At 47.2% G+C, this 27,078-nt stretch overlaps 3 protein-coding genes across 7 annotated transcripts; all 3 read left to right on the top strand.

Annotated features, from left to right (window-relative positions):
- The first annotated feature begins 2,243 nt into the window (after positions 1-2,243).
- Positions 2,244-7,489, top strand: LOC117187880 (mitochondrial folate transporter/carrier). Its single transcript, XM_033390779.1, has 5 exons — positions 2,244-3,054; positions 5,058-5,211; positions 5,280-5,634; positions 5,854-5,999; positions 6,977-7,489. Exons 1-5 carry the CDS (start codon positions 2,901-2,903, stop codon positions 7,140-7,142), a joined length of 975 nt encoding a protein of 324 aa, XP_033246670.1. The 5' UTR covers positions 2,244-2,900; the 3' UTR covers positions 7,143-7,489.
- A 272-nt stretch (positions 7,490-7,761) lies between these two features.
- On the top strand, positions 7,762-16,537 carry LOC108158823 (ras-related protein Rab-32). 3 transcript variants are annotated; one of them, XM_017291520.2, is made up of 4 exons: positions 7,762-9,051; positions 15,127-15,522; positions 15,593-15,736; positions 15,799-16,537. In XM_017291520.2, exons 1-4 carry the CDS (start codon positions 8,536-8,538, stop codon positions 15,910-15,912), a joined length of 1,170 nt encoding a protein of 389 aa, XP_017147009.1. In that variant the 5' UTR covers positions 7,762-8,535; the 3' UTR covers positions 15,913-16,537. The 3 variants fall into 3 exon arrangements, with proteins under 3 accessions (XP_017147009.1, XP_017147007.1, XP_033246669.1); XM_017291518.2 differs by lacking the exon at positions 7,762-9,051 and adding an exon at positions 13,040-14,776; XM_033390778.1 differs by lacking the exon at positions 7,762-9,051 and adding an exon at positions 13,055-13,217.
- A 340-nt stretch (positions 16,538-16,877) lies between these two features.
- Positions 16,878-26,330, top strand: LOC108158822 (dnaJ homolog subfamily C member 13). 3 transcript variants are annotated; one of them, XM_017291513.2, is made up of 22 exons: positions 16,878-17,003; positions 17,342-17,588; positions 17,652-17,792; positions 17,851-17,995; positions 18,152-18,353; positions 18,422-18,926; positions 18,989-19,167; positions 19,241-19,448; positions 19,510-19,920; positions 19,979-20,320; positions 20,374-20,582; positions 20,645-20,813; positions 20,872-21,639; positions 21,697-22,275; positions 22,335-22,446; positions 22,523-23,690; positions 23,755-24,292; positions 24,351-24,844; positions 24,905-25,280; positions 25,345-25,467; positions 25,536-25,794; positions 25,854-25,969. In XM_017291513.2, the coding sequence occupies exons 2-22, from the start codon at positions 17,397-17,399 to the stop codon at positions 25,967-25,969; spliced, it is 7,236 nt and encodes a 2,411-aa protein (XP_017147002.1). In that variant the 5' UTR covers positions 16,878-17,003; positions 17,342-17,396. The 3 variants fall into 3 exon arrangements, with proteins under 3 accessions (XP_017147002.1, XP_017147003.1, XP_017147004.1); XM_017291514.2 differs by lacking the exon at positions 16,878-17,003 and having other exon boundaries at positions 17,397-17,588; positions 25,854-26,330; XM_017291515.1 differs by lacking the exon at positions 16,878-17,003 and having other exon boundaries at positions 17,397-17,588; positions 18,155-18,353.
- The last annotated feature ends 748 nt before the right edge of the window (positions 26,331-27,078 follow it).

Genomic DNA, 27,078 nt, shown 5'->3' with positions numbered 1-27,078 from the left:
ATTTCGTTCGTATACTTATGGAAAAATTTCTAAATGGGAACTAGGTGCGTGACTATTTTTTATGCTCGAATTTTTTAAGCATTAATGTGCTAAGACTGTTATTTATAGGGTATACAAATTGCCATACACCGGTTGCAACATTGACGTGACAACATTTCGACATTCCTTTTTTGTTGAACTTTTTCGTTTAAACCTTGTTTTAGTCAAAATACAATGAAATCAAGGATTAAAAACTATCCAATCTTGTAGAAAATTGATTTATCAATGAGATAAAACTATGTGGGCATTGCTGAGAGATTTAGTTTGTCAGCATTATTCAATGGAATATCAAAATTGAGCAATATGAACGAATTTCCTTTTTCGTTTGTTTTGATTGACCTATTTCGCTACATGTTTTTTGTTAGACATATTTTGCTAAAACCTCTTTTTACGCAAAATGCAATAAAAGCAAGTGTTTAAAATAAACCAGTCAAGCTGAGAACAGGTTAATTAATCGTATAAAATTAAGTGGGCATGGCTGAATGTTTTATCTAGCCAGTAATATTCAGCGGAATATCAAAATCGAGGAATATGGTTTCCAATCCTTGACGGAGAACGATTAACCTATTATAAGCCAAGGGGGTATTTCAATTTTCCACCAAAATTAATAAAAATTGAATCATTTTAGCGCAGTTCAGCTGAAAAATATCGTGGTTTTTTTTAAGTTCAGAGGAGAGATGCCATGAATCTACAAGAAGAATTTACAATCGTTAATATATTTCGTAATTTACCTCAAGTAGTTGAACTATTTAAATAAAGGGGGCTTAAGCGGGCTAAGTTCGGTTTTTCATCATACGAGACGCTATATTGTTGTTGTGGAACCAAAATTGAGGCAAAAACAATCAAAGGCAAGTATTCAAAATACGCCAGTCAGGTAGAAAATAGATGTATTAAATCGATAAAACTATTTGGGCAGGGCTGAAGTTTCTATCTAGCTTGTAATATTCGACGGAATATCGAAAACGAGGAATATGTATAATAGAGCTTGAATTCCGGTATATTTTTAAAATTAGACCGTATATTTCGGTGCTGTTCTGAGGGTCATACTGTAGAAACTGGTTTTCGCCGCGCTCCCATGTGGTGTTTTTTAGTGCTAAATGGTATTTTTGTCAATTTCATCAATCTATTAATTTAATTTTCAATGTTATATAAAAATCCAATAAATGCAAGTATTTCGAATAGGCCAATCATGTATAGAATTGATTCATCAATCGTAGAAAATTGAGTGGGCATGGCTAAATGTTCTATATAGCTAGTAATATTCGTCGGAATATCAAAAACGAGGAATATGAATAATAGAACTTGAAGAGCTGTCAAACCATCGATATTGGCGCCACTAAATAGTTTTGAATGGAATGATTTAAAAAATAGAATACTATCGATAGTATCGGGCTCATATATTAATATTGAAAAAGTCTTTTAACGGCTATTTTTCAAGCGAAATTAAATAAAAATTGTTCAAAATTAAACGTTTTATTCATATTATTCCTTTTCAAAATTCAAAAACTAAGAAATGTTTCATAAATCAGTCTGAAAATGTAAATTCATGACGTTTATTTTCCAAGACAAGTTCATATTTGTAAGTTCAAATTAAAACGTAAGCAACAAATGTTTCAAACATTAATCTTAGTCTATAGGAATAATTCGTGGTTTTTTGCTTATTAGCTAGATGAGTTTATATTTGGTCATATTTCAAATTTTAGAACGTAAGCAACAAATGTTTCAAACATTAATCTTAGTCTATAGAGATGCTACCATATATATATACAATAGACAAAATCAAAGTATAGATGGGCAAACGACAGCTACAAGCTCGATAGTATCATTAATAGTAGCAAAACCATCGATAGTAGCGAATGGCACCAATCCATCGATACTATCGATAGTGCAATCGATGGTTTGACACCTCTAGTTCAAAAAACATCGCTGACATTTAATATTAATTTAATTTTCAATGTTTTATAGAAATCCAATAAATGCAAGTATTTCGAATAGGCCAATCATGTATAGAATTGATTCATCAATCGTACAAAATTGAGTGGGCATGGCTAAATTTTCTATATAGCTAGTAATATTTGTCGGAATATCAAAAACGAGGAATATGTAAAAAGAACTGGAATTTGTCAGTATATTTACGGTATATTTTTAAAGTAAGACGGTATGTTTCGGTATATTTCTGAGAGTCGGACGGTTTATTTTATCGATAAGTCCGCGTTCACACTCGCGCGACAGCTGTTGTACATTTTGGTTTTTGCAAGTTTTTCCGAAAAAGTTTTTAATAGTTATTTAACGCTCCCGCACGTGCCTAAGAATTTGCAGTGAGATAATACATTACCTGGGATTGGCAGAGTACGAAATAAGAGCACAAACTGTGGAACAGATATGCATTTGGCATTACATAAGAAGCGAATGGCTGAGCGAAAATAATTGGGAATCGGACGAGGATTGACTGCAATTGAAGATATTTCATCAGCCATTTTGGAGCGCAGCCACAGCAAGAGTTTCGGACTGAAGAAAAGTCTTGTACACTGGGTAACAAAGTAAGGGAAAATATGTGCTGGGCAACAATAAAGCTAAGGCAGGAGTGTTTCAACTGTAGCAGCAGCAGCAGTGAGGCCGCCAACAACAGCAACAACAGCAGCAGCAACCAGAACCGCCGAGAGGGTGCGCCTAGCAACAAGATCGAATTGGCGAGCGAATTTCTTTGATTTTCGCCCATGTGTTCGCAGCATTTCTCAAGCCAAAGAGTGTAAATAGTAGTACATAGTTATAGCACAATTCACGCGCACAGTGAACTCTGCAAAAAGGAAAACTTAAGATTATAGCAGTAATACAAAGATACAAGAGAGATCGATCCCAAAATGAATCCCAGCGGACCAGCTGCCACGGGCAGTCCTAAGAAATTCAATGTTTTGGCCCACTTCAAGTACGAGCATCTGGTGGCCGGAGTATCCGGAGGTGTAGCGTCCACAATTATACTCCATCCACTGGACCTTATCAAGATTCGATTTGCTGGTGAGTTACATTTCATTAATTTTAAGCGGTTTCCACTGTACTTGGGGCTGCCAGCTGCTGATACTGAACCCCACAGCACGTGCAGACGCCTCCACAGCGTCGCCAGCTTGGCTGGAGATTGCACTGTTGTGCCTCGGCACCCCGCCCCGCCCCGTCTCTCGAATGTGGTTGCGCAGTGCATTTGGAAAATTTCCATGGAAAATTTGAAACGGTTGCTGCCTGAGGCTGCAGAAAGGCTTCGTCAGTAAACTGAGACGGTGCCGGGTTTGGATGATTGTCATTTTTTGAATGGTTCTTTTTCTTTGCTGACGCGTCCGATAGCTGGTCGAAATTTATTGATTTGTTGACAATTCCGTATGACTGATTATGCCCCACTCCACTCCACTGTTGGCTAAATTTACTCTAATCTAGAATTCTCGAGAAGCAAATAAAAACACGCCCTCAAACTGTTTTTCGTTGCCTGTCAAAGATCGATATTAACCCCACCAGTTAACCTCAGTGGGTGCTATGGCCTGTAATTAGCAGATACAATTTCAGAGGAAACGAACAGCTGATTGTCATTCTGAATCAGCTGATTCGTTTTTTTCGCTTCCTTTGCTTGGCTTGTGGAAAAACATTCAATGAATCATTTCCCAACATACATGTATAAATGTAGTTGGCCTCGTTGGCGCTTCATGCGCAAAATATGTGTGCACGAGCAGTATTTCCGTATAGTCGGGTTCAAAACAACAACAACCGGAGCGGGTTTGTTAAATATTATTGTTTTGTTGCTGCTTGAGATCAGCGCTAAAAGGCGACCAGCGTAAGAGTCAATATGTAAATTCAGCAGAAAAATGTTGAGTAAACAACAACCACAATGGGAGTCCCAGCAAATTAGGTTGTTTATGCGAATAAAATCACACCATGCGAAATTTCGTAAACTGATTAAGCAGCTCAAAGACCCAGACATACGAGCACACTGGTAGATAGCAGCCCACAGCTTTCTGCTCTCTGTTCTTCTATTTCCATTAACAATGTGTAGTATCTCGGAATAATTTGAGCTCGGAAACTCGTCGAATCTTCTCCAGCTTCAACAGCTGTTTTCTATTGACTTGACTTGCGCAAGGCCTTCTACTTTTCTGCGACGCGATGACGCATTTGGCTCAGACGCTCGAAACTTGTTTGCTTTTGCTCTTTTGCTCACGTGACCACGCTGCTGCCTGGTGCTGCTTGCTGCTGACTGTACATTCGCTTTGTTAACGGCAACTTTCGGCCGCTGACAGACGACAGCTTTGGGCACTGTCCTGTCCGGTTTATGTGGCACAAGCAGCCGCAAAACGAGTTCCAGCCTGTTGCCAAGCGGGAAGTTCGCTGAATCAGCCCCGCCACTTGGGACCTTATCGGGTGCTATCGAGTGCACCATCAAAAACTCATTACTTTGCCCTAAAACTCGATTGTGTCAGCAGATAGGCGTATACTTAATTTATAGATCATCATCCGGACTGCCCAGCAGCAGCCAGTTAGTGCCATCGCTCAAGGTCACTCATGGGGCAACTAAAAATAGCTAAGAAATACAAAAATTGAGAATACTGAAAGTTCTGGCGAAAGACGAGCCCCCTTTCTGGCTTGTGGCGCTGTTGTCAGGCCAGCTCCCGCTACTACCGTGCTCGTACATACATATTTTCATATAAATAGATGCTAATGGACGCGTACAAATGTAGAGCTCATTTGGACTCTCCCTGCTTATCGCATCCGCTGGCAATTAACGCTATCTGTTGGGCGAAAACAACTTTGGCCAGGGCCTGTTAGAGTCAACAACTGATTTGCCGTCCATTCCGGGCCGTGCTGTACCGAACCGAGGGCCGTACAGCTGCCTACGGTAAAGAACAAGCAACGGGATGACGTATGCTAGCCTTACTGTGCCCTCCTACCCAATTATCCAGCTATATGATGACACGATTTTTACTGCCCTGTCTAGACGTATTTATCACAATGGTTTTTCCGTTTCGATTGTCTAATTTTAGTTAACGATGGACGGACAGCGACGGTGCCCCAGTATCGTGGATTGGGCAGCGCTTTTTCAACCATTTTCCGCCAAGAGGGCTTCCGAGGGCTCTACAAGGGCGTCACCCCCAATGTCTGGGGATCGGGCTCCTCCTGGGGGCTGTACTTCATGTTGTAAGTGGATCTGAACTTGCATTTGTCTCGAAGAAACCATCGATTAAAACTTCCCTTGTCACTTGCAGCTACAACACCATCAAAACATTCATCCAGGGCGGTAATACAACAATGCCACTGGGTCCCGCCATGCACATGCTGGCTGCCGCCGAGTCTGGAGCCCTCACCCTGCTCCTAACCAATCCCATTTGGGTGGTGAAGACGCGCCTGTGTCTGCAGTGTGACGCCTCGGCCAGTGCCGAGTACCGGGGAATGGTACATGCTCTGAGCCAGATCTACAAGGAGGAGGGTGTCCGGGGCCTGTACAGAGGGTTCGTTCCCGGCATGCTGGGCGTCTCACACGGCGCCATTCAGTTCATGACCTACGAGGAGATGAAGAATGCCTACAACGAATACCGCAAGCTGCCCATCGATACGAAACTGGTGTGTATACAAATCAGTGGAGAACAGCATCACATGACCAGGTTGCTCGTGCCGTTGCCATCCGATATAATATATACATACAGATATAGTATAAGCACATCCATATCGGTATATATCCGGCAATGGCTGCTCTTTGGTGACGTCTGAGCGATTTGGCAGCTGTTCAAGAAAATTTCTTTTCGCTCGCATTTCTAACCGTTGACCGCTTTCCATCCACAGGCCACCACCGAGTACTTGGCCTTTGCGGCCGTCTCCAAGCTGATTGCGGCAGCAGCCACATACCCGTACCAGGTGGTGCGTGCCCGCCTGCAGGATCACCACCACCGCTACAGCGGCACCTGGGACTGCATTAAACAGACTTGGAGGTACGAACGCATGCGCGGTTTCTATAAGGGACTTGTGCCGTACCTGGTCCACGTCACGCCCAACATCTGCATGGTCATGCTGATTTGGGAGAAGCTGACCAGCTAGATAGAGTATTAACCAGAACCTAGGATCTAGCATCTAGGAATTAGGATCTAGAATCTGGAACAGAATTTAAGCACCTAGAATACACGAATCTTTCTAGTTTCCTCCAATGTGCAGCAAACAGCAACAAAAATGACAACATGTTTTGTATTATTGTTATAATTCGATTAAGAACCACCTAAATACTAGCCCTAAGTTAATTCCATAACTAGTTTGTTTTACATTCTGCGCAGCTTCACGTTGAAAATTATTGTTGTGATGGTATGTAAATTCACCGAAGCAACACACACCCACACACACATTTAGTTCATAGTTTAGTTAAATTATTTATTTTGTAATGGATTGGAATTGTAAACGCAGCTGAAACCAGTTTCTAGTTTAGTTGAGACAAAATTTCGTTTTGGCAAAAAGATTCTTCATAGTTTCGCAAGTGGTTTATAATCTTAAGGATGAAATGAACCTTGACACTTATGTAAATAAGCATAAAACGCATTGTGAACCAACAACTAAGCTGCTGAAGCAGAACAATCCCAATCAAACCATACAACCAAGAGAAGAAAATACAAAACTAGTTACTTACCTATATTAAAATGCCATGATGGCAATCCAAAAGGACACTAAGAAAAAAAACAACAAACTAAAGAACGTCTCGGGTCCAACCAGAGTCTTTTAATTTGGCCAAGGGCTATGGGCTTCAGCTTCAGCCGTACGCTATGTTGTAAGTAGTCCGTGCTCCTCTCTATCTATTTCCCATTCTCGTAACTTGTGCAGAATCTCTTTGCTAAACTGAAACAGCCAACGCGTTGTACTGTAAGTAATTGTAGCCACCTCATCACAGTCACTAACCCCCTATCCATGTTTCGTTTCATTGCAGATTCGAAGGCCTCAACGGCTTCTACAAGGGCCTGCAGCCTAACCTGACGCGTGTGATACCCGCGTGCATGATCACGTTCCTCGTGTACGAGAACGTGTCGCATTACATGCTGGCCAAACGGAAAAGTGCCGAGGGTCAGACACAGGCCATAAAGAAGGACAATTAAATCGACTAAAACCAAACTCGCAAAAACTTACGATTCAGGATTCCTCTAGTTTATAATTAAGAAGTGTACCTCTATATCGCATTACATTGTACCAGTAGTCGCAGGGCAGCTGCACAAGTGTTGAGCACTGGAAGCTGTTCCCATTTCTAATGGTGTTGAACGATTCTTTAGTCTTTAAGGGACTTTATATGTTCGTACATTTGTTGTTCCTACGGTGTTTAGCCACTTGGTAGATTTGGCTACGTCTGACAAACCGTCAGTGATTGCTGATATCCAAACAAACAAATTATTTTGTAGTCCATTATTGAAATATAAATGTAAATAAATGTTGGAATAAGATCAAAATACAACAGCCTCCATCAGGCATCGTACATTGTCAGGGTAAGCTAATAAAAATAACTAAAACAAAACCGTCTGTTTTGAGCTTCCGAATGTCAATCGGAAGCTTCGTTGGAATCGATAAACCCCAAAATAATCGCTATTTAGATTATCAATCGCTATCAAATCGGCGGTTGTTTAACGGGTATTTGTATAGTGCTTACCAAAGCTTCGTGCGAAAGCTTTCGAAGTTGCCCATGCTTTCGTTTTCGTTTGTCTCTCTTGCTTAACGTTCGCGCAGTTCATTTTTACCGTAAAAGTTGTGGAGGGCGGACGTTGACACGCTGCACTTTGTTGTTATGTTCGTCGCTGTTTGGTTATTTGCGTATTTTGTTCGTGTGTGAATTCCATTCCTTTCCGTGATATAGAATTAGCGCCAAGAGCCCCATACCATACCGCAATCCGAGCACAATCGAAACCGTTTAAGCTTATGCAAGAGACTAGTTGGTGGTGACCACCAAAACCAAAAGTGCTCTATTTCTTCCATTTGCATCGTCATCGAAACCAGTTTCGCCTGCACTCACGCCAAATACACAAATAAATTGTCAAAAAAGTGCACAGTCGAGTTCAATAAACCTCCCCCTGCAGCGATAACGACAACCTCTGGCCCCATCAGGCCCGAAATTGCAGTGAAATCGAGTATAAATACCTGATAATTCTGATAAGTTCAAGTGCAGACATAGAGCTTTGTTTACCGTTGAAACAGAAGCGAAGCTTGCGACAAAGCGCGTGCGAGCAGTAGACGGGGGGCAATTAGAGCTAGGAGAACAGAACCACATGTTGCCGCCGCCAGCTTTGTGATATGTATGTGATACGTGTGTGAGTGAACGAGACAATCAAACAAAACACTCGAAAATCCACTGAATAGTTGAATAGACAGAGACGAGGCACAGAACGAGCGTGTGTGCGAGCGACCTTGACTGAAGAGGGAGTGCGATTAAAGTGCAAGAGCACGAGCAAGCGAGCCCGGTCATTTTCCAAAGTCTAAAGAGCATCTATCTGCATCTGGAGTTGCATGGCAGCCAGCGTCATACGGAGCAGTGTTGTCTCAACCTCCGCCGGACGCCGCAACATCTGCGACTGCCTGGCCAAAGAGTCCTCCGGTCTTGGAACTCTACCGCTCAAGTCCCAGTCGTACAGCCATCTCGGTGGGTGTGCCTGCCTACGTTGCCACTACCTGGCCAAAAAGGTAATCGTGACCAGCACCACCAACTCTTCTGACGACACGTTGCCCGTGGAGCATAAACATCATCCCCTCAGTGCCATTTCCCTGGGCACCCTGAGCACCAAGGAGTCGCCCATCTTTGTGCGCCGCCAGCACTTGATCCTGCCCCAGGAGGAGCAGCAGCCGCCTGCGCCGGTCATCAGCTCCCCCCCGTTCTCGCTGCGCAGTGCGTCGCCCTCGTACGTCGAGCGCCAGCCGGAGATCGATCTCTGCGCCGTCGAGGCGCTTCCTCTCGCATCGGACATGCCCGCGGCCACACGAACCAGCATGGACATCAACCGAAACAACGGCTACCTGCACAACGGAGTGAGTATCTCGATCAGGCGTACAGTAGTCATGCCGGGGCACGTTTATTTATGCGAACCACATTCAAAATGCACGCTTAAGCCCAGTGTTGGGGAATGGGGTATTGCCCAAAAATAAGTGGACCAAGTTTAGAAATGAATTGCTTTTTGCTTGGTCAGCCCGTAAGTTAGCGACGCAACTTATGGCTTGTACATTACTCTCATTTGGCACTTAGTAGTCCGCAGAACTCGGTAAACTCGTTAGCTGCCCCCCAGCTGGGACTTGTAACCGAAACAGATGCCTGGAATAAGGCGTCATCATGGTATTTCCCGCAGCTTGAGGGAATCGAATTGTTGCGCATACAACAAGCTTATATCCAGTAATTGTAGGAAATTGTATGTAAATCAACCAAGCATTCTTCTGCATCGTTGAAAGTATCGTTGTTTATAAAACTGAAATATATTTTAAATATCTTATAAACTGTGTAAACATTCTATCCCTCAGAATTCAGTTCAGTTTTAATGTTGCCCACATCGCGTTTAGCCGCCTCGTTTTCGCAATCGCTTGTGTCTTATTTTGGCCAATACAAATGCCGCTTCCCCCAGCCATTAGCCCACCAATTAAATGGAAATTAAATTGAATTCGTTGCCACATTTGAGACCGAACGTGGTATAAACAAAGCGATGAAATCAAAACAATACCAAGCTGAAAATTGTCGCTGGTACTGGGGGGCGAACCCAAAAGGGAGCACCACAAAAATTTCACTCTCGTCATGGCATGCCCCATACGCAACATCGACGGACAAGCTGTGACAGCGACAGAGACGAAGAAGGGGAAGACGGGGGGAAAGCATGTGGGTGTGCTCGGCTACTTAAGTGATTGCTGGTTGTAGCTAGACATAGATATAGATATCCGCTGGCTGCTGATGAGAAACTATAATGGGAATCGGAATGAGAATGGGTTGCTACCGTTTAACATATCGTCACGTTTTAAGGTCAATTATTGAACGAAGCAAGCGAAAGTGTGGAGGAGGAATCGCACATGGAAGTGGATGGGTCAGTGGGGGAGTGGGGGAGAACCTTAATTAATGCAGGAAATTCAAATGGTTTCAATTATACATTACACGCACACACACACAGAGACACACAGTTTCACGAGTATCCCAGTCCATGAATCACAAGGTTGCAATGCATTTTCGGTACAATCTAATCAGACGTTGCTCATATTTTTGCTGGTGACTCCTCCTCCGCCTGCCAGTGATAAGATATGAGCTGCCTGGCACTCCACGCCAACTGCGATGGGACATGGAGCAGAGGGCTGCGTGTGCAGAGTCCATTGAGGAATGGGGCGGACGCGTGGTGTCCGGGGAGATATCATCTCCTTATGTAATCTCTCTCGCAGTCGCATCGCGGATCGCTGGCTAAGGCAATGCACTTTCTGTTGTGCTGCTGTGGCGGGCTGATTTCATTTACATGACAATTGCCAGAGCAATCGCGGCTGATAAGCAGCCTCCACTCCAGTATAATAATCCATAATGGCGGAGAGTCACATCAATATGTCTGACCTGAAATCACGCAAGGTGAAGCGCGCATTTCGAGCTATCTTTATATCGCCGGCTAATATTATACCGTAATTGAGATGCAGTTACCCTAGAGGTGTTAAGCCCGCAACAAATTAAACTAATCAAACAGAAACGACTCTCGCTAATCGCCCGTTGTATATATACTAGCCTGTGAAATCGTGGTTTTTATAGACTTTGTAGACTTTATGCACTGTATACATCGTTTTAGGTAACTTACGTGCTACATTTTTCATAAATGTGATAGACATACATTCAAACTATAATATAGTTTATTGCAAGATCATAAACTCTCACACACCCGCAAATGTATAAATAAATGAATTCTGAATATTAGCTACACACAAAATCTACATGAGAAATACATGGTACAGTAAAAAAAATATCACAGCATACATTCAGGCTACCAAATCGGTGTAGAATTCGTGTAGATTTCATGTATATTTTCCATTTGGAGCCCATTTAAGTGCCATTAATTAGTCCCCAAGGTTGGGGTTTATGAATGTGTCACTTGATTACAAACTTCATTCCAAACTTCAGAACTAGCAAAGCTTCTGTTTAAAATTGTACATTTGTATCTGAAACATGGACATTAGACGACAAAGAAATGCTAATCCTAATAAAAGCAAATCCTAAAAATATATTTCAATATCAAATCAATGTGGCACGAAATGGCAAAAGGTTTTCAAAAAGATTCAAAGAGTGTGTTTTGAATATTGTATAACATTTAATTGTTCTCACTTGGTAAACTATTTATAATAGTCCGCAGGAATGTATAATGAAACTCTGAAAGTAGGAAAATTTAAAGATATTCTGTACGTGCTCACGTGTCGTGTGGCATGCAACTGCCGCCCCTTGCAGAAACTTGGCCACGTGTTTAGTCCTTGTTTTATAATACAAAAACATTTGATGGCTAAGCCCCTGGGGGCGGGGGCGGGGGCGGGGGCGGGTCTGGTTTGGTCTTTGATTTCGACGTTTAGCCGAGTTCCGCCCATCCATCGCCTCTGGCATCCGTGTGGCTTTTGTGCGGAATGGGGTCGTTGGGTAATTGCAGACTCCTCACATGCCTATGCCCTGCTCCTGGAGCGGTCGATTGCGTGCAAACATTTGCATGGACAAAGAGGGACTCCGATCCCTCCTCGCCGTTCGGCATTTATGTGGAAAGTGAATTTCTAATGGTTTCGGTTTCCATGGCCTGAAAAGCCGTAAAGAGGTGCCGTCGGATTCTCCCGACTTCATGCCATACCACGACTGGAGCCCCATGAATTATGTAAGCTGTTGCCTGTGTGGGATTCGAGTGTTGAAATAGTTGTCCCCGATTTCAATATGTGCATATCGAGGAAGCTGTAGACAGACAGCACGAATCTACGCATTATGTATCCCATTTCCCATTTATTACACTGAGAGAAAGCTTGATTTTAGACTGATTCACACATGAGAACGATTTACATAGGGATATTTACATTTTTTGCCCCCAGTGAATACGTAATTGAACCGCAAAGGTGCCCAACACACGATAGAAGTCTGTCCTTCCATATAAGGAAGTGTTGTGACATCGGTCCCCAGTTCCGCATATCTGTCGGGGGAATATATGTATGTAGATCTATCTCGATACGAGTTCCCCCATGTGTGCCATCCAGTCTTCGCTTATGGGTTTATACTTGTGTAATCTTATATACCTGTGCCCCCTCTCTGCCTGCACTGCGGCTAACCACGTTTTGTAATAAGCGTAATTCTATATAGTCACGTAGCAGCAACAGCAATCATTCAAAGACGCCACCAACACCACCCACCCACCTCATTGATGTGTGTCTCCCACTTAATGCTGAGCGACTCTTTTGGGGCAAGTTGATGCGGCAAATCCTCAGCTTAAAGGAAGCCACCGAAGTGCGTGAATGAACACCTCTCGGTTGGGGCTGGCGGCTGGGCTAGGTCAGGTACGTCCACTCCAGAGCAGTCCATTCCATTTCGGCCCAGAAATGGACACTGTCATGCACTACGCTTGATCGACTGTGCTAGATGATTGAGCCCCCGCCCGGCACACACCGCCATAATTTCAATGATAGAGTCGATTGATTCGGGAGCATGGCCAGCCGGTGGACAGACAGGCGGCTGCATTCAGTCGGCCATTTGGTCGAGACGGACACAGACCTGGCTTTGTCCGAGGATTGCTTGATAAGCGGCTGCCCCAGACTCAATCGCGGCATTCAAAAGCCGCCGCTCTTCTCACGATCATTTCGCAATATTTCGACTGTCCCGGACCAGTGTTGGTAAGCGCACACACTTTGGATAGTTTTTTTTTTTTTTTTGTATAACTGTAATGTAAAACCGACCACAAAACGGTGCTGTCGGGGGCAGGGGAAAGGGGAGAGCGACAGACAGACGACTGGGCTTAATAAAATTTATAAAAGCCTAGACGTCAACAATTTGGATTTCAGTGCGCGATTGTTTTGACTGCATTGCGGTTGCTCAATTCGCTCAGGATATCGAGATCCCTTTCAGGATCCCAGGACAGACAGGATAGAACACGACACGACCCCATGGAAGCCTCCGTTTGGCCCCACGGCAGAGTCTCTCTTTGAAGAACAGGCCCCAGGTTTAGCCCTAGGTGAAAATATGCAAAACGTCGAAAAGCAGCGGGGAAAAGCCATACAGAAAGTGGAGCCAGAACCCGAATCAGAACCGTTGCCAGCGGAGAGCGAGCACTTGGTGGTAAGAAAGGACAGGGAGGAGGAGAAGGAGCAGAAAGAGGAGGAGGAGGACACCAGCTCCAAAATCAAGACCCGTTCACGCTTCTCGGCCGCTTTTCGTAGTCTCTCCAAGCCAAAGGCCAAGAAGGAAAAGGAACAAGAAGCCAAGAGCGAGGAGGAAGCCCCCACGCAGCTGGAGGACGTCGACAGCACCGACAGTGGAGCCGCTGGGAAGACTCTGAAGAAGAAGAGTCTGACCCGCCGCCTGCTGCTGGGCGGTCTGAAGAAGACCCCAAAGGTTCGACCACACAGCCTGGCCACCAGCGATGAGATCAGCGTGCTAGACGCCAGCCTCGAGCGGGTGGAGACAGCTCAAGACGAAGACCCGGACCCAGACACCAGTGCACCATCCGCCAGCAGCAGCGGCACCCTCCTCCATATAACCATAAGCGGGAAGAAAGTCGAGCCGGCCAAAGCCAAGAGCCGCAGCAAGACTCGGGCGAAGAGCTCAGCCAGCGAGACGGATTACCTGACACCAACGGCAGAGGCGTCGACGGGCAAAGCCACAGCGGGTGGAAAGAAAAAGGCGACCACTACCACAACGGTGACTACCAAAGACACGAGCAGCACTCGGACGACAAAGCTGATTGTGGCCAAGAAGAAGCAACAGTCGACCCCCAAGCCAGCAGAGGCAAAGGCAGCGACAGCCGCAGCGGCAGCGGCAGCGGCAGCGGCAGCGACAGAACGACTCGCGACAGCTGCAGAGGCAGGAGGGAAAATCGCTATCACCGAGAGCACACGAGATACGCCGCCCAGAGAGCGGGCCCCGGCCAAGCCGAGTCGCGTTCAGGTTCAGTCTACCAGCAGCACCGGAGCCGTTCGCAAGTCATCCTCCAGCAAGAAGCTGGAATTGCTGCAACAACAGCAGCAGCGCGGACACCGCCTTTCGAGACAAGTCGCCACCAACGCCACAACGGTGGCCACCCCAGAGAGCAACCAAGTGCCGGCCCTAGAGGCGCCACCCAGTCCAGAGCCGGAGCCGCCCACGTGTCCGCCCCCACCCCTGCCAGTCGTGAACGAGCAGTCTGCCGAAGACGCCGTGTCCTCAGCGGAGAGCGCCCAGGCCGTCAATCCATCGCCCGTGGTCCGTTTCGCCGTAGGTAGCGCCGTGCGCAGTCCCCTCAGTGCATACGAGGCTGCCGTGGCCGCGTTAGCCAATCAGCCGCCCAGCTCCAGCGAAGAACCCAGCGACTCCAGCCTCCGGCGACTCAGCTTTGCCCAGCAGCAGCTCGTTCTGAGTGACCACGACAGCATCGAGGGCAGAAGGGAGACCCTGCACTATCACTCCGTGGCCAGCGAGTACTCGAACGAGGACTCCGTGTCCTCGGAGAGCGAGGAGCAGTCCGTCAAAGATCCAGCCACTGCGAACCCCATGCCGGCCTTTGGTGACCTGACCATGGATCAGGAAATGGAACCGGTAAGGTGTCGCCCAACTGTTTACCTCGTTGATTTACAACCGAAGCCCCACAAGTGTCGTGTTGCCTCTGTGTGCCTGCCCTCGACGGCTGTTCATCGGCCCCCTTTTCGTGGGAGGCTCTGCTCGTGCGTGTGTGTGCGTGTCATTCAACTGCGCGGATGAGAGCTCTAGACAATCGACTATTAAATCACAGTGTTCATTTGAACGATAAAGAACCCGCTTTGCATAGCCCCCAGCGGTTCGGATTGAAGTGAAAATACTCCGAAGATATTGTAGATTAATCCATAACATATGTAGAATAGACTGTTCCGATCCGCTTGCTTAAAATCCATTTTTTTCAATCTTTCCAGGCCATCATGACGTCAACCAGCGAGAAACGAGAACATCTGTACAAAATTCTAGTCATCGGCGAGCTAGGCACAGGAAAGACGTCCTTTATCAAGCGCTACGTGCACCAGTTCTTCAGCCAAAACTATCGGGCCACCATTGGCGTGGACTTCGCCCTGAAGGTGCTCCAGTGGGATGGCAACACGATAGTGCGCCTGCAGCTGTGGGACATCGCCGGCCAGGAGAGATTCGGCAATATGACGCGAGTCTACTACAAGGAGGCGGTGGGGGCGTTCATCGTGTTCGACGTGACACGCAGCGGAACCTTCGACTGTGTGAGCAAGTGGAAGGAGGATCTGGATTCGAAGGTGCAGCTGCCAGACGGGAGTCCCATACCCTGCATACTGCTGGCCAATAAGGTGAGTGGGGAGCGCGAAGCGGGGCTGAGTTGGGATGAGACTTTCCTAATTGATCCCTTTGTGTTCGTAGTGCGATCAAGAGAAGCAGGGCATCATCACGAATCCGGAGAAAATGGATGAGTATGTGCGGGAGAACGGGTTCGCCGGCTGGTTCGAGACATCCGCCAAGGAGAACATCAACATCGATGAAGCGTCCCGCGCCCTTGTGAATAAGGTAAGAGATCTATGCTCCTGGATGCCCATACCCTGTCTTATGTGTCCGTGTGTCGTTTACAGATACTCATCAACGATAAGCTGATAACTGGCGACCTGGCCGACGGTGAAAAGTTCAACCTGAACAGCACCAGCGATGCAACTGGCACGGAAACCAAAAACAAGTGTTCCTGCTGACCTGCCACCCAAAACACCAGAGGCCTGGCCAGCCATCTGCTATATTCAAATCATTCCAATTTCCCCTCCCAGTCTGAGCAACTTTTGTAAAGCTAAAAGGAAATATGTTTATGTTCATTCCATGTTCGTGTTGTTGAAAGATAACCACGATATCTATGCTTAGGATTTCAACTTAACATTTGTCTAAGACTTAGCATCCTCATCGTGCTCCATCCATCCATCCATCAGGCACCCGATCTTCTGTTTGTTTGCACCGAGTCCCTGTCAACACTTGTGCCCGTAAATTCTGGATAAGACGAGATCGGGGTCAGTGCGTGAATTTATATGGCCGCACCTTCGCATTCATACTTGTAACCTTATCATCAACATTATCTAGGTGGCGTGGAGATAGTGCAGCATCCCATGCTGCCCCTACCATTATACATTTGTGTAAAATACGAATCGTTTTCTCGTTATTGTTTGCTTATTTACTTTTTTTGGCGAGATTGTTTTATCTTGGAATTCTTATACACACACACACACACATTGCCATCTTTATTTGCATTTAATTTAGATAAAAATACGTACCGTACGTTTTATGCAATACGAAATGAAAAATAAAGTTTTAATTGTAGTTAAGCCAAAAGTTAGAAGTGTTTTATTGCGATCATAGAAGTGGCCGGATCAGGTGAGCTGCGCTCGGGGTTCTGATCAAACACATCCATGTGCGTCCGGAAGTCCAACGTTTTCCTAGATGGAAATGAATGATTGCGTTAGAATTTCTCGAAAGGCGCGAAAATTAGGGTCATGTAAAGTGTTCGTTTGATTTGGTTCATTTATTCCCTGGAACCACCGAACTGAACTGAACCGAACCATGATGTAAGTGCGGCTGATTTGCGCCTAACAGCACCTAATTCTGAATATCATTACCTTTTGCTGCGGCATTTGGTATTTCTCGCAGTCAAGGCCACACCATCTCCAGTGTTGAAAAACGACATCTTTTAAGTGCTGTGTTACCGATTACTGATAAATTGTTTATTGCAAAAATCTTCAAATAGAAATATTAGAACATTTAATTCGTTTTATAAGCGGAAATGTGCTAGATGTTTAAGGTGAGCCTCGAAAAACCCTGGAGCCGCACTCCAGAACTCCATCTCACCAGCTGGGATCCATTTCCATGGGGCATCGTCGTGTTACTCGTCACGTTAACTCCCCCTTTTCGGGTCTTTGTTGAGTGTAGTGCTCCGCGGCGTTGGCACTTCTGCTGGCTGATAAGTGGCAGGGCCAGGCGCAGTCAACTTAATTAATCAGTGCCCCGGCAAGTCAATTGGATATTTTGGACGCCGACCCGACCCGTGAACGAATCAGCTGAGCCGCGGCGCCGTGCACCGACCGTCTATGCCAGAAATTCCAATTAAGACAAATTTCCCACTCTCTCTCTCTCCCGCAGTTGGTGCACAGCTGGAATTTAGTTGGATTCACTTGCGAGACAGCTGCAAGACACGATGTTGCCGCCCCGGGAAAACGTCGACCTGGAGTGCTTTCTGGTGACCAAGCACTCCTGGAAGGGCAAGTACAAGCGCATCCTCTCCATCGGCACAGCCGGCATCTCCACCTACAATCCAGATAAATTCGATTTAACGAATCGCTGGTCCTACTCGGATATTGTGGCGGCAGCCCCCACCAAGACCTCAAATGTATGCACCGAATGGCCTATATGGCGATTTAAATGGCCAAATCCACCAAAAACCGTTTTTCAGATACCCAATGAGTTCGTGCTGACCATCAAGAAAGACAAGAAGCTGGATACAATCAAATTATCTTCGGAATATCGCAATGACATACTCAGCTCTATATTGAAATACTACAAAGAGTTTGCCGATAAACCGAAAAACACTCAGGTTTGCCCAACTTCCGTTTATGACTCATGTCGTCAGTTATGGAAATGTTTATTCACAGCGCTTCAGTGCGTACAAGTACCACTGGTCGGGCATCAGCCTGCCCACTGTGCTGGAGGTGACGCCTTGTTCTCTGGACCAGCTGGACCCCACCACAAACGATGTCCTCGCCAGCTACATGTACAAGGACATTGAGGGAATAATAGGTAGCTATACAGACTCGGCTCTCTTGCGTGATGTGCAGTTGTACTGTTTCGTTCTGTCGCCATGTTTCACAAGTTTAATTCAATGTGTACGCTTTGTTTTCGGCTGTCCTTGCACTCATCTTTATGGTCTTTGTTTACGTTTGCGCACGTTTTAAGCAGGCATATCGGACTATGAGGGCGGCATTGTGATGGCCTACGGCGGCTTCAGTCGCCTGCACTTGTTCAAAGCCTTGAATCACCACGAAATCGTGCAGAATATTGCCCAGAGTTCGGCACAGTTCCTGGGCATCGAAACCAAAATACTCAAGAGCCAGATAACACTCGAGCAGTTCGAGAGGCAGCGATTTGGCAAGTTCAGGTTAGACACAGGGAGTGGAGAAAGTGTGTTCATTTCAGTAAAGAAAGATTTTTCTGCTTCCTCCGTAGTGACGATCAATTTCAAACGTCGATGACAGAGTTCACAGTGCAAAAGATAACGTTACGCCATCCGGATCCCGTGAAGCGCATACTCTGCCTTACCGAAGTCACGCTTCTGGAGAGGGATCCCCAGACCTACAGTGTCTGCACTTTGCGCCCACTCACCGATGTGTTTGCTTTGGTTCGCGACAAGGACAGTCTGCAGCGCTTTAGCATCGAGTACAAGAACGGAATCGTGCGCAGTTATAGTACCAACGACAGGGACTCCCTGCTGGCCACTCTGCTGGATGCGGTGCGCTCCAGCGGTAACCAGGATGTACACATACGCATCAGCAACACGCCCAGAGGCAAGAGATACGTCCCCCTCAGCAGCTCCGTGGACGAGGAAACGGAGGCCAACTTGTTGCGCTTGGTCATCAACAATTTCCAAAATCCCTCGAAGCGTTACGAAATCTTGGAGCGTTTCAATGCCAATGTGCCGCACAGTGGGCTCAACTACAGTGTGACGCAGGACGTGGGTAGCCCCAAAGGAATCGTTTGATCACCCTTCTGCAGCATTTTCATTTGCCATTCCAGAGTCTGTTTGCCGAGAACAAGGAGAAGCTCATATTAAGTGCGCTGCAAGCGTTGGCACAAAAGGAGCTGGACAGTCCCACTGCACAGCTGAGCAACCTGGAGCTGGAGGCTATATTTCACGCCCTGACTCGTCTCCTGGCCAGCAAAGTCGGCTATGCAGCCTTCACCAATCTCACGGGGTCTGCATTCCACACAGACAAGAGTTATTTTCCAGCTTTAATTTAGTATATTTTCATATGGATGCGTTTCTAGATTTCGCGAGATTATTGGTACTAAGGTTGTGGCTGCTTTGCGACGCAAGGATCTGGCTGTTACATACTCTGCCATTGACATGATTAACTCCCTGATGCATTCGGTGAACACTGACCATGACCTGAAGCAGGAGCAGTTGAATAAATCCTCCATACTGTCATCGAAATCATTTCTGGAAACCCTGCTCAATATGTGGACAACACATGTGGTACGTTCAGCATGGCAATTCGCAACGTAAAACAATTCCTATCAACTCTTTTATTTCGCAGAGCCATGGCAGTGGAGCCCTTGTTCTGTCGGCCATGCTGGATTTCATGACCTTCGCGTTATGTGTGCCTTACAGCGAAACGACCGACGGCAAGCAGTTCGATACGCTGCTAGAGTTGGTCGCCGATCGTGGTCGCTACTTGTACAAATTGTTTCAGCACCCCTCGCTGGCGATCGTTAAGGGAGCTGGCCTGGTCTTGCGGGCCATCATCGAGGAGGGAGAGCTGCAGGTGGCTCAGCAGATGCAGGCCCTAGCCCTAGACGAGGCGGCCTTGTGCCGGCACCTGCTGGTGGCGCTGTATACGCCCTCCAATGATCCCACTCTGACTACGCATCGACAGCTGTCACGCCATCTTATTGGGCTATGGCTGACGGACAGCGAGGAGGCCCTGGAGCTGTTCAAGCGTATTTTCGTGAGTTGCTGTCTTCGAGGGTTCTGCCAAAATTATTTACATAAATCTATTTGCTTAGCCCGCTGGCCTCTTGACCTTCCTGGAGTCCGAGGACGGCGTGCCGGAGACGGATGTGGAGGAGGATAAGCTCAATTTCCGCGATAACCTCAAGTTTGCAATACAACATTCCAACAGAACACGCAAGAATGTGATAGAGAAGCATTTGCAAGGCATCAAGCATTGGGGCATGAATCTGATCGAACAGCAGGATGGGGCAGCGCAGGCTCTGAAGAATCGTCCAGTGGTTCTGCGCAATCGCCGGCAGAAAAAAAAGACCTCCGATGCCATTGTGAATTTGCCCTACTTCTTCTACAGCTTTGCCAAAGATCACAGTCTGCCAAATCTCATCTGGAACCACAAGGTGGGAGGAAGACCCATTCCCAATGTTTTTGTTCTTACATGTCCCCTTTGCAGACGCGCGAGGAGCTGCGCATGTGCTTGGAAAATGAGCTAAGGCAGTTCCTGAACGATCGAGACTTGGCTGGTCAGATGATTGTGGCCTGGAACTACCAGGAATTCGAGGTGGCCTACCAATGTCTGGCAGATGAAATCAAAATTGGCGACTACTACATACGGCTGATACTGGAGAAGGACGACTGGCCCCAGAATCTGGTGAAGGATCCGTGAGTATCCAGGTCTAACCGATCAGGGATCAGGGGAATAAGTGACTCATTATTCTATGTAGGATTGAGCTATTCAATGCTTTATATCGGCGTGTTCTGTGCCGACAGCGAGTAAACGACGACCAGATGACCGTGTTCTCCCTGCAGGCGCTAGCCAAGGTCTACAGGCGCTACCACCAAGATATCGGAAAGTTCAACGACATGTCGTACATTCTGCAACTCAGCGACAGGGTGAGTAAATTAGTTATAGTTTTCATCCGATATACTTCAACGATTACCTCTACTCTAGTGCCTTTCCCCCTCAATGCGCGATGCACTGATAAACTTGATTTCCTGCCTGGTGCTGGAGAAATGCAACTGCCGGGCCCTCATCGATCACGTACAGTGCCTGGTGGATCTCATAACCCTCGCCCATCTGCACAAGGGACGCGCCCAGCTGAATACGAAAACAAATGTCATTGAGGCCGGTCCAAATATGGCGGCGTACGAGGAGAAGGATTGGTATTACAACATCGAGAAGGACGGACAGAAGCCCGAGCGCCAGGGACCTATCACGTACTCGGAGCTGAAAGAGCTCTGGCACAAGGGACTGATCACACCGAAGACCCGTTGCTGGGCCATTGGCATGGATGGCTGGCGGTCTCTGCAGCAAATCCCCCAGCTCAAGTGGTGCCTTATAGCCAAGGGCACGCCGCTCTACGACGAAACGGAGCTATCCTCCAAGATACTCGACATTCTGATCAAGTGCACCAGCTTCTTCCCCAGCCGCACCCAGAACGGGGTGGCTGTGCTCATTCCAGGACCGAAACTGTCGCGAAAGCTCTCTGAGTTCATTTGCCTACCTCATGTGGTCCAAGTTTGCCTCACCCACGACCCCGGACTGCTGGAGCGCGTGGCCACTCTGCTCTGCCAGATAATGGAGGACAATCCCGAGATGCCCAAGGTCTATCTGACCGGAGTTTTTTACTTTATGCTCATGTATACTGGCAGCAACATTCTGCCCATCACGAGATTCCTCAAGATGACGCACATGAAGCAGGGATTCCGCAGCGAGGAGGTAAGCAGTAAAATACTTGTTTGCGAATCAAACTAAATGGCTTCCCCACATTTTCAGACTTCGCAGTCGGGAATCATGCACCGCAGCATCCTGGGGCAGCTGCTGCCCGAAGCTATGGTCTGCTTCCTTGAGAACTACAGCGCCGAAAAGTTTGCGGAAATCTTTCTCGGCGAGTTCGACACGCCCGAGGTGATCTGGAGCTCAGAGATGCGAAGGCTGCTCATTGAGAAGATTGCAGCCCACATTGCAGACTTCACGCCGCGGCTGCGAGGCCACACGATGGCCAGATATCCGTACCTGGCCATACCAGTCATCAGCTATCCGCAGCTGGAGAATGAGCTCTTCTGCCACATCTACTATCTGCGGCACCTGTGCGACACCCGGAAGTTCCCCAATTGGCCCATCTCGGACCCGGTGCAGCTGCTGAAGCACACTCTCGACGCCTGGCGCAAGGAAGTGGAGAAGAAGCCACCTCAGATGACAATCCAGCAGGCATATCACGATCTTGGCATTGACCTCAACAAAACTCCAAAGCCGGACGAGAGCATGATACGAAAGAGCTACTACAAGCTGGCCCAGATGTACCATCCAGACAAGAACCCGAATGGCCGCGAGATATTCGAGAAAGTCAATCAGGTAAGAGCCGAGGGAGTCTCAACGAGATCCTAGTCCTAATCACTTTGCTTCTTTCACAGGCCTATGAATTCCTTTGCTCGCGGAACGTGTGGAGCTCGGGCGGACCGGATCCCAATAATATTGTGCTGATCCTGCGCACACAAAGCATTCTCTTCGAACGTTATCCGGATGGTGAGTGCTCCCATGCTCCCATGCTCCCAGTAATCCATTGTCCCAGGGTCTCATCTTATCTGGTCACCTCTTTCAGTTCTGCGGCCGTACAAGTATGCTGGCTATCCGCAGCTCATCAAGACCATCCGACTGGAGACGCGCGACGATGAGCTCTTCTCCAAGGAGGCCCAGCTTCTGACAGCCGCCTCCGAGCTATGCTACCACACGGTCCACTGCTCCGCCCTGAATGCCGAAGAGTTGCGGCGGGAGGAGGGCATTGAGGCTCTGCTTGAAGCCTACACGCGCTGCGTATCCATTCTGGGGGTCGATTCCAAGCCGGAATCGTTGCACTACCAGGTCATATCCAATGTGACGCGCTGCTTTGAGGTGGCATGCAACTTTGAGAAGTGCAAACAGAAGATTATCCAGCTGCCTCAGCTGCTGTCCGACGTGTGCCGCGTCGTGTACTTTAAGCACACGCTGTCTGTGAGCCTGGTGACTAGTCTGGCGGCGAACAACTACGACCTGCAGTGCAATCTGTCGCGGAACGGAGTGCTCTGGTCGCTGCTGCTGTTTATCTTCGAGTATGACTACACGCTGGACGAGAGTGGCGTGGACGTGAGCGACAAATCCAATCAACAGCAGTTGGCCAACAATCTGGCCAAGATGGCTGTCCTGGGGTGCATTTCCCTGGCCGGATACAGCATGGAGCTGCGCCACAAGCCGATCACTGGCAGCGAGTCCAACTCGCCGGCGGCCAAGCCTCCACCAGCCATCAAGCCCAAACCAGTTGGGGGTGCCACCAGCTCGGCCTACACCCAGAACGCGCATAATCCGCTACAGAGCAAGCAGCTGGCTATCACAGGCGGAAAGGAAAAGGAGCCGGACACCTCATCCGGCAGCAGTGACACCTCCAGCTCCACGCCCACCGACAGCGATCAACAGAACCCGGCCAAGAGAAGCCCCAGTGCCATCCAGCAGAAGTACATCGTGGCGGGGGAGGCCAAGAATTCATTGGTAAAGCAAGTCCTCGACCGCCTCCTCACCCGCTACATTGCCAACCAGCTTGCCACTGCTCGAGACAGCGATGTGCTCAAGCTGCTCACGGCAAACACGAGGAATCCCTACCTCATCTGGGACAATGGAACCCGAGCTCAGCTCAAAGACTTCCTCGAGCAGCAGCGCACCTCCTCCGCCCGAGAGACCCATGAGGACATTGCCCAGGTCTACGAGCTCGTTTCCAGCTTCGAGTTCGATGCCCACAAGTGAGTCCCACCACTAGGTGAAGCAAATAAGCTTTCTTTGAACCATTTTGTACTCCTTCTTTAGAGAGGAACTGCAGATTGGCGGCATATTTATACGCATCTACAACGACATGCCCACCCACCCGATTGCGCAGCCCAAGCTGTTCATTATGGATCTGCTTGAGTACTTAAAGCACGCTTATCAGTTTCTGCAATACAAGCGGAATCCGGCCGCCACTGTTGCCGCTGCTAGCGCTGCTGCCGCACCCAAAATGGGCAGCGACGGCATCCTGACCCCCACACTGGCACCCAATCATCCGCAGCTGCAGATGCAGCAGCAGCAGCAGGCGGCTAGGCCGGGCAGCACCTTTGACGATGTTCTCAATGCTTACAATCGGTCGAAGAGCCGAAAGAAGCTCGAGACTGATGCGCAGACGGAGCAGAAGCTGGCGCTGCAACAGAGCAAATATGACTTTGCCAGTGATGGGAAACTGGAACTGCACATAACCATGGTGCTCAGGGCACTGATAGCAGTAATCAAGGCGAATGCCGAGGTGGAAATTCAATGCATTGGAAATTTCGAGATGATCTTCGGCTTTCTGGCCAACAACATATTTTCCGACGTAAGAGCAGCGTATGGATTTCCCTAAAGCAGACGTAAATCTTCTTATTACCTTACAGAGCTCCACGGTTAAGTCGGTCGCCCTCGAGGTGGTCGCCCTGGTCTCCCGTAACAAGGAGTGCGTTTCCGAGGTGGCCTCCTGTGAGATTCTGGGCAACTATCTGGTGGCCCTCAAGGATCCGGAGCTGCGTGCCAGCCAGGTGAAGGTGCTGGAGACACTCTCGGGTCTGATGAATGTGCAGGAGATGATCAAGGAGGCCCAGGCCAAGGGCGCAGCCATATATCTCCTGGACATGTTCTGTAACTCGCGTAATCCGCAAATCCGAGAGATGTGCGCCGAGATTTTAGCCAAGATGACAGCCGATCGTTTAAGTGGTCCGAAAGTACGCATTACCATATCGAAATTCCTCCCCACATTGTTCATCGATGCCATGGTGGAGTCGCCGCCCACATCCGTGCAGCTCTTCGAGTCCATACACGAGCATCCTGAGCTCATTTGGAACGACAATACGCGATCGAATGTGTGCGATGCGGTCTTGGAAGCCTGCGACAGGTGAGTGGTAGTTTCAGGTTCCAGCTTGGGAGTTCTTCTGATTTCCCCCTGTGCTTGCAGATTTTACCAGCTGCAAAAATCGAATCCTCGGCATGTGTGGAAAGACCCTGAAATACTTAAGGACATCGTATCCAATGAAATTGTTGTGGCAGGCGTTTACCTGCGCCTGTTTGTCAGCAATCCCGCTTGGACGCTGCGCAAGCCGAAGCAGTTCCTTTCCGATCTGCTCGACTTTGTTGTGGAGCAGATAAGCAAGAGTTCCTCCGAGCAGGATGTCCTCGATCTGTCCACCACCGCGCTCGTGGAGCTGCTGCGCTCGCAGCCGAATCTGGCAGACGACATACCAGTGCTGGGCCACATACCAAAGCTGTTCAATCTACTCTCGGTGCAGCCAAAGAACACGCTATCAGTATTACATCAGCTCTCGCTGTCTGAGGTCAGTGGGGGGGCGGACAATTATGACAAAACAACCTCACTTATCTGTTCCCATTCCTTTGCAGTTCTGTGTGAGTGCCATCTCTCAGACAGAATGCGTCGCGCCGTTGAAGAAGTGCATGGAACACAATCGGGACTGCATTGAGAAGGCCTGCGAGGCACTGAGTCGGCTTTTCAAACACCAGCACGTGAGTATTTGAGCCACCATTAATCAATCCATCAGTTTCGAGCAAGCATTCTCTGAATTTATCCCTAGGACTCATTGATCAGCCAGTCCTTGGAGGTGGGACTCATACCTTTTCTGCTTGGCTTGCTGGACAGTCGGCTGGAATTCGTTGACAATCCATCTGCGGTTAAAGCACAAATCGTTGCGGCCCTTAAAGGGATGACGCACAATCTCAATTATGGCGATCGGGTTACGCAAATCTTGCTCAAGCATCCTGTCTGGGCAGAGTTCAAGGATCAGCGCCACGATCTTTTCATTGCCGACACCAACATACGCGGCTATCTGACGGGTAAGTGGAGAATCACGAATCAGAAAGAATCACAGCTCTTGAGTGGATTTATATTCCAGGCATCAACCCAACGGCTGGCTACCTGACGGCAGGACCTGCGCAAAGCGTGGAAGTGCTCACCTCGCCGCCCCCCATCGATCGCGACGATCCGTCGGCTCGTCCTCCCATAGACTAGCGAGTTCTTCTTTGATATCGGTCTAAAGCTAAGCCTCGCCTGTTTTTGCTTAGCCCTGATTTCGGTTGGGGTGGAAACTAGACACGGACGACCATGCACGGGACTTCCCCATTATTGTATTAAACTTTTGCATATTTTGTATACACGCAGCAAGGAGCGTCGCGGCTGTCGTCAGCCAACATATTAACAAACTGTAACAAAGTTTCATTTTTTTTTTTATATTTATAAAAGCTGTATAAATAATTAGAGAATAGTTTATACACATACACAAACACCCAACCTAACTTGAGCATGCATAACGTGATTATATATATTATGGAATGAAACATTAAAAATTCATTAAAAATGAAAGAAACTCATATGTACCCGTTTCTCTTCTTAAGGAAGTTTTTTAATATAGCACACATTTTCCGTTTACATATTAAGGGTATTCTATTGTATACCTAGTAAGTTATAAACCATGGTTAAGGTTTAGTTGAATTCATATATATGTACATATGTATATATATAGTGTATACCGATATATATTCAAAAAAAAAGTAAACCACAGGGTGACCATTTACGGTTATTATATATATTATTATGTATACATTATATACTTTTCTATATACATATATTGACGTCGAAATTGAGTTGAAGGTATATTTATTGTATTTCGTTAGATAAAATCAATTTCAATTTAAAAGGTATATTAAAGAACAAAAGGTATAAAAAAAACTATACGCAAGTTTTTTTAAAGGCAATATCGAAATAGGGTATAGAAATGTCCATACCACCGGTTGACAAGCAGTAAGTGTTCAAATAACGTACCATTCTATTCAAACTAACGTTGCATTTCTTTCCCGCTTACGTTTTATGATTTGACTTTATTTACTTAAGCCTTATTTTAGTCAATATCAAATAAAGGGGAGTATTTAAGGTTAGCCAATTTTGTAGAAAATTGATTCATCAAAGGGATAAAAGTATGTGTTTAGAGCTAAAGGGCCTAGCTAGCTAGTAATATTAAACCGAATATATAAATCGAGGAACATGATTTCCAATCAAGGGCAGAGAACGCAGGGCATTGTCGACCAGTGGTATTAAAATACTCTACACGAAAATAATGAATC

This window comes from Drosophila miranda, chromosome 3 (genome assembly GCF_003369915.1).
Source record: "Drosophila miranda strain MSH22 chromosome 3, D.miranda_PacBio2.1, whole genome shotgun sequence".
NCBI classification, from domain to species: domain Eukaryota; kingdom Metazoa; phylum Arthropoda; class Insecta; order Diptera; family Drosophilidae; genus Drosophila; species Drosophila miranda.
This window is presented reverse-complemented; position numbering and strand designations above follow the sequence as displayed.